The following is a 12,678-nucleotide window of genomic DNA, read 5'->3' as shown; positions in this document are numbered from 1 at the left end:
CTGGACTCAAGTGATCCTCCTGCCTTGGCTCTCTAAAGTGCTGGGATTATAGGCATGAGCCCCTGCACCTGGCCTAGTCTTAATTAGTGATTGGAACAAAAATTAGGTAATAGAGTTACTAGTTGTTTTTCATCTTTCTTTTTGGTTATACCATGATGCAAGGAGTTAGTTAAAAAATGTATTTGATGGACTATATGTATTTGTTATACATGTGAGATAGACTTTTATGTATATAGCAGTGTGTTGGGTTCTTTAGAGGAAAATAGCAGTATAAGTTAGAGTTTCTTTCCTTCAGGAGATGACACATCATTGAAAGTTAGAGTTGAACTATATCTACACATTATATAATGATACAAAGCAGTGTTTCCCCAGTAAATAGTACAGCCAACTAATGCTTTAGAAATTAAGAGAGGAGACGGTGTGGTCTAGAGTGATTTGTTGAAGCCATCAGAGAGATATCTGAACTTGAGCTGAACTTTGAAGCTTGGATTTAGGGAGAAATGGGAAGGTCATTTCAGGTAGAAAAACATAAAATTGGAATAAGTGTGGAAGAGGGAATAACTTATGCCCTTGCTACACAGAGTGTGGTTGTTGGTTGTTGCAGCTTGTTGGAAATGCAGACTCTTAGCCCCACCCAGACTTAGGGAGTCACATTAAATTTGGGAAGCACTATTGTATACTATTTGTACAGTGCTGTGCCATTCACTGTTGACTATGAAAGAATCCCACTTGACACTGAAGATAGGTTAATTCGATATTAATGACTTGGATAAAGATGTACCATTAGTGTCTGGTCTTAACTGGAAGAAAACGAAACTTAGAGAGGTTTGGATTTGCTCAAGGTTTAATTAGAGCTGAGGTTCAGACTCAGATAACAGATTCTACTGCCTTCACACCACACAATGAATAAGTCATGTTAGGGGAATTGAATAGGCTGGTAGAGGAAGCTTGAATGCAGATTAGTTAGCACCTGGACCATGTGGTGGAGGATCTGGAATGCTAGAAAACTTATTTTTTATCCATTAATATGTTTTGACTGGAAGAGTTTCAGGAGGAGTTTCAGGGAGATTGATCTGGTGTCATAATGTAGATAGATTAAAACGGGGAAGAAACAGTATTTAGAGGCACCAGTTACTCCGGGTGTGTTAGTGTGTCTCAAATTTTACACACAAAAAATAGCTAGTATTAGTAAGTCAGCCAACAAATATTTATTGAATACCCGCTCTGTGCTGGACAATGGGCATATAATCCTGTCTTCATGATTATGGTCTTGCTTATGTAATGCTTTGGATTGAGTTGGTTAGGTAACTGAGTACTAAATGCATAAAAAAAACTAAAGGTAATGGCAACAATAAAATAATCTTTGATTTCCCTCCTCCCTCTATTTTCTCTGAAAAAAGCTCTGGCCCCAAAGTTAAGTGGTTCTCGTTCTCATCCTGCTTTTGCAATTAGTGTTATATATAAATTGAACAGTTTACTTAATCATTCTGTGTCTCATTTTTCCTACTTAAAAAATAAACATCACACTGAACCATGACTTCACAGCACAAGATATTGTGATGAGACAATTTATAGGAGAGTTTTTTGGTTTCCTGAGAAGTATTATAAGAGCTCGTAATGGTGTTAATATAAAATTACTTTAAAAACCTTCACTTCTTGAAACTTTAAAAATTTCAATCCCCTAGTGCATTTTAGTCATTTTTCTAATTATAATTACATTGAAAGGGGGAAAAAAATCCAGCCATCTGTGGCACTTGTTCTCCTTCCCTAGAGGTAGAGCTAGAGAAGATAATGATTTATTTGAGATGTTGTTATTCCCACTCTGGTAGACAATGGATGGTGGTTGCTCTTTGTGGCTTTAAGGCCCATCTGCTGATGGGTGCAGTTTTATTAGGCAAAAATATGTGTCCATGGTAGTTGTAGATAAGAGTGGAGAAAAGAATGAGAGAATATTTTTGTTTTTTGGGGGGAAAGGAATAGGATGTGAGCTGTGTGAATTTCTCACAGCCAAAGATAGCAAACCAAAGAGAACCACCCCCATATTCTGTGTGTAGGTGATGCATCCCCATGGCTAGTTAATGCTAAGCCATCTTTGACTTTCTATGACCATATGACCCTGTAAGTGACTGTGGAATAGAGGACCTAGTTTTTTGGTTTTTGTTTTTTTTTTGTGGGGGGGCTCGCTCTGTCACCCAGGCTGGAGTGCATTGGCACAATCTCAGCTCACTGCAACCTCCGCCTCCCAGGTTCAAGCAGTTCTTCTGCCTTAGCCTCCCAAGTAGCTGGGACTACAGGTATGTGCCACCATGCCCAGCTACTTTTTTTTTTTTTTTTTTTTTTTTTGTATTTTTGGTAGAGACAGGGTTTCATCATGTTGGTTAGGCTAGTCTCAAACTCCTGAACTCAAATGATCCACCCACCTTGACCTCCCACAGTCCTGGGATTACAGGTGTGAGCCACCGCACCTGGCCGAGGACCAGTATTAATCTGAATGCAGTGTTTGAGCATTGCCTCTCTGACATAATTTCTCACAGTACCCCTTTCATAGCATTTATGAAACAGTATCATTACTGCCTGCTTCTTCTGTCTCCTCTATGGTTAGCAAAAGTAAGCATGACCATGGGTACTGGAGGAGACAAAAAGGCTAACACCGTTTTATTGAGGCTGGCACTGCATAGAAGAGTTGCAAGTTTCTGACTCTTCTGGTGTCATAAAGCTGTGGACCTGTGTGTTCTGTGAGGGCCTTGGATGTATGTGTGTGTGTGTGGGTGGGTGTGTGTGGGTGTGTGTGCATGCGTAAGAGGTGGGTGAGGAAGACATTGTGAAGAGTGGGAGGAGAACAGAGAAGATGAGAGAAGTGGAAAGTGCTTATTCTGCCTGCAGGTTGCTAAAAAGAAAACTGGTTAATACTGATGAATACAGATAATACTGATTGGGTAGATTTCACTATTCCCTATATTATGAATAAGGGTATGTAGCAACATCACTTTGTTTTTGAGTTGTTTTCTCAAAACTGGCTTTATTGAGAATGGTATCCTTCATAATGGACGATGCCTCAGATTAGAGGACCCTTTGGAGCATTTCTTCTTTTACCTAGAAGGTTGCTTATCCTAGAACAATCCGGATAAAAATATATGTTGGCCAGGCACGGTGGCTCACGCCTGTAATCCCAGCACTTTGGTAGGCTGAGGCGGGTGGATCACTGAAGGTCAGGAGTTCAGAACAACCTGGCCAACATGGTGAAACCCCATCTCTACTAAAAATACAAAAATTAGCTGGGCGTGTTGGCAGGTACCTGTAATCCCAGCTACTCGGGAGGCTGAGGCATGAGAATCGCTTGAATCTGGGAGGCAGAGATTGCAGTGAGCCAAGATCCCACCATTGCACTCTAGCCTGGGTGACAAGAGTGAAACTGAGTCTCAAAAAAAAAAAAAAAAGGATATGTTAACATATATTCTAAAGAAACTTTGAATAGTGCCTGGCACATAATTAGCATTATAAAGGCATGTGCTATTATTGGTATTCCATCCTGGTCATTTATTCATTCACCTGTTGAGTGTGTAGGCCCTGGGTTATTTGCTTTGGAAGCCCAAAGGTGAATCAGACATAGATCCTGCCTTTAAGGAGAGTATATTTCAATAGGACAAAATAAGATAAGCAAATACATAAATATAATACAGTGAAGGAAATAGTTCATGCTCTCAAAAGTCTAGATGGAGCTTTAGGAGTGAGCAGCAAGAAACAGGAGAGGACTTCTGGAGGGGTTGGAGATACAAGCAAGACAGTAAGGAAGGTTTCATGGAGGAGGTGATATCTGTGTTGCATCTTGGAGAATGGGGAAAGTTCAAACATTTGCAGCAGGAGAAAGTGCCTTCCAGGTGAAGCGAATGGTGTGAACAAAGGTAGGAAAGAGTACGTTTAGAAAACATAACTAGTTTGCTTTCCTAATTGAAGGCTGTGCATTCACTAGAACGTGTGTTTCGAGTCCTCTCCTCCCGAGTTCCCTTGCCCCATGTTTTTCATTGCTTTACACCCATCAATTAAATTTCAGCAGATTATAATAATCAGGGGCAGTTCCTAAATGGGTGTAAGTGGCTTTGTAATTATAGCTGCTGCTAAATGTGTAATCTGTCTGTTCTTATAATTATTAAGGTTTTTATTTTTATAAGCTGATTACCTCCTATTTGAAAACTTCTGTAATAGTATGCAAATAGGAGCCGGGAAACATGTAAGTCTAGGAACGAACTTACTCTTGCAGTGTATAATAAATCACCCAGCATCCTGACCCATGGCAGCTTTGTACCTCTCCAGAGAGTCCCATCGTTGATGGACTCAAAGTAGATTGAGAATGCCTTAGATCCTCTCAGCCTTACCCAGAATGGAAACATCACATCTGTTTTGTTGTTTTTTGTTTTTTGTCTCACTCTGTCACCCAGACTGGAGTGCAGTGGTGTGATCTCAACTCACTGCAACTTCCACCTCCTGGGTTCAAGTGATTCTCCTGCCTGAGCCTCCTGAGTAGCTGGAATTACAGGTGCCCGCCACCACACCTGGAAAATTTATGTATTTTTAGTAGAGATGGGGTTTCACCATGTTGGCCAGGCTGGTCTCTAACTCCTGACCTCAAGTGATCCACCTGCCTCGGCCTCCCAAAATGCTGGGACTGCAGCAGTGATGATTAAAGGTATTTTAAGACATCAAGTTCTAAGTTAATAGGGATAGTTTCTTTAGATTGTCTTACTCTGGAGCAGACTAATTATGTGTTTTCTTAATAAATGTTAAACTTGAAATAATCATCCAACAATGAGAGTTAATACTGAAAATCCATAGCACAAAAAGGTTGCAGTAGGGCTTGACATAAACCCAATTGCAAGTAGCTGTAAAGCCCAGAACAATTAGTGACAATGGCATATGTGTTTAATAAATGTTTCTTGAATGAATGTGTGAAGTATATTTCTTGAATGAATGCGTGAAGTGTATTTTCTTTGCAGGGGGACAACTATGGTTAGATCAAACCAAGACTAAGTACAACTCAACATTACAAAATGAATATCTATAGCTGGGACTTTGAATTTCTTAAAATCTTATTATGAGTCATATATCATATTTTAAAATTGTGCCTACTCTAGTACATACTATGCTTACCTGCTTTAGTAAAACAGTATAATATATATTGTTTTCTGAGACAATTATACTACAGAAAGTCTCTTGTTTAGATCATGAATTCAAGGCCAAGATACTCCTAGCCCCCTAGTGAATGCTTATCTGATCTGAAGATATGGTGTTGAAGAGATAATAGCTGGAATGTTACTCTTTTAAATCAGAGCAAATAATGTTTTCCCTGCCCTTCTGCTTTTGAACCATATAAGCATATAAGCAGTGTCTTTAGCATCAGAAATATCTCAAAGAAAGAAAACCCTCTGAAAAAGTATAAAGCCTTTTACAAGTGGGATTGCCAATGATTCTGTTTGTGGTAGATCACAAAGGTTCTTTTTCATGTTTTTCTCCTTTGTTTCTGATGTGGCTTATATCTGTAGCTCATAAAAATACAAAAGCAAGAAACTGATCTTTCAAGGTTTGCAAGCCTGCTAAGTGTCTTCAACATTGATGGCAAATGTCTGCAGTGTTTGGTTCTGTGTGTTTGCTCTTTCAGCTCTACGTGGCCACGGAGGCCATCCTCATTGCACTGGTTGGGGCCACGCCATCATACCACTGGGACCTGGCAGAGCTCCTGCCAAATCAGAGCCACGGTAACCAGTCAGCTGGTGAAGACCAGGCCTTTGGGGACTGGCTCCTGACAGCCAACGGCAGTGAGATCCATAAGCATGTGCATTTCAGCAGCAGCTTCACCTCCATTGCCTCAGAGGTAACAACAGGCTGTTCCGATCACTAACTAAATGTCTCTTTTTGTCCAGATGGAGCTACTCTTTTTGTCTTGCTGATTTAAATATCAGCCATATTTTCAAATAACTTTCCAGTAAATTTAAAAGTTAAAGGTTTTAATGTATCAAAGGAGAATATTCTATGAGAACACATTCCTTTCCTCTTACTACACATGGGAGAAATGTGAATCTTTCCAAACTGGTTAGATGAAAAGATACAAGCGTCAAAAGAACCATGTATTGATTATGATGTCCTTTTAAAAAGCGAATTAAATCTTTAATCTCTCTTTATTGAATGTGCAAAAATTAACACAGAGAAATGTAACAATTCATATATAGCATCCATAGTTCATTTTTTTTTTTTTTTTTTTGAGACAGAGTCTTGCTTTGTGGCCCAGGCTGGAGTGCAGTGGCACAATCTCGGTTTATTGCAACCTCTGCCTTCCGGGTTCAAGCAATTCTTCTGCCTCAGCTCCCAAGTAGCTGGGATTACAGGCGCCCACCACCATGCCTGGCTAATTATTTTTTTTTGAGTTTTAGTAGAGATGGGGTTTCACTGTGTTGACCAGGCTGCTCTTGAACTCTTGACCTCAGGTGATCCACCCACCTTGGTCTCCCACAGTGCTGGGATTACAGGCATGAACCACCGTGCCTAGCCCATAGCTCATTTTTAAGTCTAGTCCTGTGTGTAGACCGTATGGGGCACCTTGACTGTACAATGTAAAACACAGATAGTACCACCTAGTGTGGTCAGGAAGCCTTAGTTTCAAGGGGGCTTTGCTGGCCAGAGAGAAGTTTCTGGTCCTTCTGAGCCAGCCAGAGTTAAAGAATCTGAGGGTAGATGGTCTGGTGAAGAGAAACCCTGGGTGGGGGCAGATCTCATGGTCAGCTGGAAGGCACTGGTGTTGGTTTTTAAAGCATAGAAATACTCCCCTCTCCTTTGCCTGCTCCCCTTAAGCTACCCGTGTGTCTGTTGGCATCCTGGCCCCATCCTTGGACTCTATGATTCAGTTAATGGGGTAAATGCCTGGTACAACAGGGGGCCTCTGGGACTCTTGCCAGCTCTCAGTTCTGGTTGCCATGCTAGTTAGCTCTCCCAAAATCCCTTGACCACTCCTTCCTGGAAGCCACTCTCCTGTGTGTGTGAGTGTGTGAGAGTATGTGTGTGTGTGTCCATCTGTCTATATGTCTGCACCATGGCCTAGCCAGCCTTACCTGTTGTTGACTATTTTGATAATCCTGCTTTGGATGAGGCATACTAAAAAAAGGGGAGACATGCCAAGGATGATGTTTTCTTGGCCTTTTTTTAGGAGTCCCCAGTGGAGTGCCCCACTCTTAAAAATTACTAGACTAACTTTTTGAGTGACCACCAAAGCAGCATTTCTGACTGTAATTCCTGACGTTACCCTTCACTTAGAAACGTCCAGTGATGCTCCCACAGCACACAGAACACATTAGAGACCCTGTGAGTTACATTCAGGACCCCTCACACTTCATAGCTTGGTCTAGGTGTACTTTTCCAGCCCCACTCTGCACTTTCCCCCGCTCTCACCCCTGTGGAAATATTTACTATTTCCCACACGTGCCCCGAGCTCTCAGCATAACCTGTTACTGTCAGAAAAGCCCTCACCACTTGCCCTGACTTCCACCTGGTGAAATCCTTACCTACCCTCTAAGGCTCACTTTCAGTGTCACCTTCTCTGTGAGTCTTCCCAGCCAACTCCCCAGGAGTAAATACGCTTTTGTTTCTGTTCCAGTACCAATTTATTTTCACTTATGTTACAGACTGTTGTTTGTGGTTCAGCTCTGAGAGTTCTCTGAGGTCAGAAACCATGTTTTGGTCATCTTTGTATCTCCATGGCCTATAGCAATCACCAGCACCACCACCACCACCACCACTACCACCATTGCCACCATTGCCACCACTCCTAACCTGTTAAAATAACAAGCAGTTTTGTTTAATGATTATAATATGCCCGAGATTGTGATATATGTAAAATTTAATTATCAAAGTAATTCTATGAGATAGGAATCATTTCCCCCATTTTACAGATTAAAAAAATGGAGATCCCTTGAGGTCAGTGTTAGCTAATAATGGCAGAGCTGAGATTTGAAGCTAAATTTGTCTTCACTCAGAAGCCTGTGCTCTTAATTATTGTGCTTTTTAGGAGTGTATCCAATCCAAATTGGCATGTACATTTCTTAGGTTCTTTTTGGTGAGTAATTATAGCCAAGTAATTTTTAAAACATTTTTTATTTGGAAATAATTTCAAATGAAGGAAATTGTGAGAATAGTGCAAAGAATCCCCTTATCTCTTTTAGTTTCATCTATTGTTACTAGTTTGCCTCATTAGCATTATTATTGTCTGTTTTTTCCTAAGCCATTTGAAAGTTGCATAGTGTTCTTTTATGCCCAGATACTTCAGCGTGTATTTCCTAAAAATAAGATGTTCTCTTCATAACCACACTACAGTTATCAATGTCAAGAAATTCAACATTGATACTATAGTTTTATTTAAACTATACCTAGTTGTATGCCATCCATACCTAATTTGTCAGTTAACCCAATGACATTCTTGATAGCATTGTATTTTCCTCTATGTATTGAATCCAATTCAGAATCACATATGACATTTAGTTTTACAGTTCTTTAGTATCTTTTGACCTTCAGCCTTTTTTTTTCTTTTATAACACTCATATTATTAAAGCATCTATACCTCTTTTCTTTTTCAAAATAAGAATATTCTTCATTTTGGATCTGTCTGATGATTCCTCATTTGGGTTGGTTTTGCATCCCAAGTCAGAATAGTACATAAATAATGTATCCCTCTCAGGGTATCACATCAAAAGACAATATATCCATCTGCCCTTAGTGGTGATGTTAATTTTGATTAGCCATTCCAGGTATTGTCTGATATTCTCCCCGTCCCTGCCAGTTACTATCTTTTCTTCATTTCCAGGAATAGAGAACTATGGGGAATCACTTTCAGGTTATATAAATTTGCTGTTTCTTATTGCTGCAACCTCTGTCTCCTATGTTCAAGCAATTCTCCTGCCTCACCCTCCCAAGTAGCTGGGATTACAGGCACCTGCCACCATGCCCTGCTAATTTTTGTCTTTTGATAGAGACAAGGTTTCACCATGTTGGCCAGGCTGGTCTCGAACTCCTGACCTCAGGTGATCTCCCCTCCGTAGCCTCCCAAAGTGCTGGGATTATAGGTGTGAGCTACTGTACCTGGCCCAAAATGGTTATTTCTTAACTCCAGCACTTTCATCACATTTACTAGCTTGCGTACTTTCTACTGTAAGCAAGAGCCCTTTCTTCTCCTTTGTCTGTCTGTCTCTGTGCCTATTTGCCTATATATTTATCAACCATATGTATATACTCTTGGATTCCTATTCTTTTCAATGATTTGTAGTTTATTACAGCTCTCAATTATTTTGGAACTAAAATTTTTCCTAATTTACCAGTGGGAACCTCTTCAAGCTGCCTCTTGTGTCCTTTTATTTTTAATTAAAATTTTCATTTTGAAATAATTGTTGGTTTACATGCAGTTGCAAGAAATAATACAGAGAAATTTTGTGTACCCTTTACCTAGTTTCACCCAATGGGGAAAACCATAGTATAATATCATAACTGAAATATTGACACTGACACTGCTAAGACACAAAACATTTCCATCACCACAAGGATCCTTCATGGCCTTTTAGAGTCACACCCACTTTCCTCCCATCCCTTACCCTTTTCTTAATCACTAGTAACCACTAATCTGCCCTCTTATACTATGAGTTTTTTGTTTTAAGGATGTTGTAAAAATGAAATCATGTTGTAGAAGCCTTTTGAGATTGGCTTTTTTTATTCAGCATAATTATCTGCAGATTCATCTAGGCTTAGTTTTATTACTGTGGTTATGTAAGGAGATTTGGAATGGGATAGACTGCCGCTTTATCTTGTTCAAAAAGTATTTTCGTTATTTCAGTTCCTTTGCCTTTCCATATAAATTTTAGAATAATTTTGTCTATATCTACCAACAAATATTTTTGACATTTTGATAGAAGTTGTGTTAAACCTGCATATAAATTTGGGGAGAATCAATGTTTTTACTATGCTGAGTCTTCTAATACATCAACACTATGTGTTATTTTGAGTGTCTTTGATTTCTTTCATCAATGTTTCATATCTTTAGTATGCAAACCCTGAGCATGTTTTATTAGATTCACATCTAAATATTTCTTTTTCTTTTTTTTGACGGATTGTAAATGGTATTGTATTTTAAATTTCTGTTTCTACATGTTTATTGCTAGTATAGATAAATATTATACAATTAATTTTTGTATGTTAATCTTGTATCCTTTGATCTTAATCTTGTGTTATTTCTTTTTGGGAAATTTTTAAATTATGAATTTAATTTCTTTAATAGTTATAGGGTGATTCAAATGATACATTTTGTATTGTATGAGTTGTGTACTTTGTACTTTTCAAGGAGTTAGTCCATTTCATCTAAGTTGTTGCTTATTAATTCTAGGTGCTTTTTGAAGATTCTTTGGGATTTTCTTGACAGTCATATAAAAAGTAAGGACAGTTTTATTTTTTTTCCATTTCCAATCTGTATGCCTTTTGTTTCTTTATTGCTCTGGCTAGAATGTCTAGCATTGTGTTGAATAAAATGGTAGGAGTGGACATCCTTGCCTTGATTCTGGTCTTAGGAGGGATGCACTCAATCTTTCACCATTAAGTGCAGTGTTAGCTATAGGGTTTTATAGATGCTCTTTATCAAATAAAGGAAGCTTCCCATAATTGCAATATTTTTTATGCCAATACCATGCTGTTTTGGTTACTATAGCTCTGTAGCATAATTTGAATTCAAATAATGTGATTGCTCCAGGTTTTTTGTTGTTGTTGTTGCTGCTCAGGATGACTTTTGGCTATTCTGGGTCTTTGGTGATTCCATATAAATTTTAGAATGATTTTTTTCTGTTTCTGTGGAGATGTCATTGGTATTTTGATAGAAATAGCATTGAATCTGTAGATAGTTTTGGGTAGTATGGACATTTTAACAATATTGATTCTTCCAGTCCATTAACATGAAATATCTTTCCATTTTTTTGTGTCCTCTTCAATTTCTTGCATCAATATTTTGTAGTTTTCACTGTAGAGATCTTTCACTTCTTTGGAGAGGTTTATTTTTAAGTATTTTATTTTATTTGTAGCTTTTGTAAATGGGATTACTTTCTTGATTTCTTTTTCAGAAATTAGCATATAGAGAAATTTTGTGTACCCTTTACCTAGTTAGCATATAGAAATGTTCACTGTTAGCATATAGAAATGCCCCTGATTTTATATGTTCATTTTGTATCCTGCAAGTTTACTGAATTTGTTTCTATTCTAATAATTCTTTGGTGGAGTCTTTAGTTTTTTTTCAGATCATATCATCTGCAAACAAGGGTAATTTGAGTTCTTCCTTTCCAATTTGGATGCCCTTTATTTCTTTCTCTTGTCTGATTGCTCTAGCTAGGACTAACAGTACTAAGTTGAATAATGGGGGTGAAAATGCACATCCTTGTCTTGTTCTAGATCTTAGAGGGAAGACTTTCAGTTTTTCTTTGTCCAGTATGATACTAGCTGTGGGTCTGTCATATATGGCTTTTATTATTTTGAGGCATGTTCCTTCTATACCCAGTTTTTTGCAGATTTTTATGAAGGATGTTGAATTTTATCAAATGCTTTTTCCGCATCAGTTGAAATGATTGTATGGTTTTTGTTCTTCATTCTGTTGATATGATGTATCACATTGATTTGCATATGTTGAACCATCCTTGCATTCCTGGGATGAATCCCACTTGGTCATGATGGATGTTTTAATATGTTGTTGAATTTGGTTTTCTAGTATTTTGTTGAGAATTTTTGCATCAAAATTCATCAGAGATATTGGCCTGTAGGTTTTCTTTTTTTTGATGTGTCTTTGTCTGGTTTTGGTATCAGGGTAATACTAGCCTCGAAGAATCATTTTGGAAGTAGAATCAGCTCTCCTCCTCTATTTTTTGGAGTAGTTTGAGTAGGATTGGTATTAGTTATTCTTTAAATATTTGGTAGAATTCAACAGTAAAGCCAATGGGTCTCTGGTGTTTCTTTTCTGGGAGGCTTTTTATTATGACTTTGATCTTGTTACTTATTATTGATCTATTTAGGTTTTGGAGTTCTTCCTGGCTCAATCTTGAAAGGTTGTATGTGTCTAGGAATTTATCCATTTCTTCTAGATTTTCCAACTTATTGGCATATAGTTGGTCATAGTAGCCTGTAATGATCCTTTGAATTTCTGTCGTATCAGTTGTAATGTCCCCTTTTTCATCTCTGATTTTATTTATTTGGATCTTCTCTCTTTTTTTCTTAGTTTAGCTAAAGGTTTATTAATTTTATCTTTTCAAAGAAACAACTTTTCCTTTTGTTGATCTTCTGTACTTTTTTAAAAATTTCAAGTTCATTTATTTCTTCTCTGATCTTTATTATTTCTTTTCTTCTACTAATTTTGGGTTTGGTTTGCTCTTGCTTTCTAATTCTTTAATCTGCATCATTAGGTTATTTATTTGAAGTTTTTCTACTGTTTTGATGTAGATGCTTATTGCAATAAACTTTCCTCTTAGTACTGCTGTATTCCATGGGTTTTGATATATTGTATGTCCATTTTCATTTGTTTCAAGGAATTTTTAAATTTTCTTCTTAATTTCTTCTTTGACCCACTGGTCAATTCAGAAGCATATTGTTTCATTTCCTTATGTTTGTATCATTTTCAAAGTC

At 38.0% G+C, this 12,678-nt stretch overlaps 1 protein-coding gene across 1 annotated transcript in view; it reads left to right on the top strand.

Moving 5' to 3' along the window:
- Positions 1–5,614: 5,614 nt before the first annotated feature.
- SLC22A15 (solute carrier family 22, member 15) overlaps positions 5,615–12,678 on the top strand; it is a 70,947-nt gene continuing 63,883 nt past the window's right edge. Inside the window, exon 1 of the mRNA XM_011933201.1 lies at positions 5,615–5,866. Within this exon, the coding sequence (XP_011788591.1) occupies positions 5,615–5,866 (252 nt within the window). The remainder of the gene's footprint in view (positions 5,867–12,678) is intronic.

Source organism: Colobus angolensis, unplaced genomic scaffold (genome assembly GCF_000951035.1).
Source record: "Colobus angolensis palliatus isolate OR3802 unplaced genomic scaffold, Cang.pa_1.0 Scaffold124, whole genome shotgun sequence".
In the NCBI taxonomy this organism is placed as follows: Eukaryota; Metazoa; Chordata; class Mammalia; order Primates; family Cercopithecidae; genus Colobus; species Colobus angolensis.
Note: the sequence above shows the minus strand (reverse complement) of the source record. Positions and strands in the feature narration are given on the sequence as shown.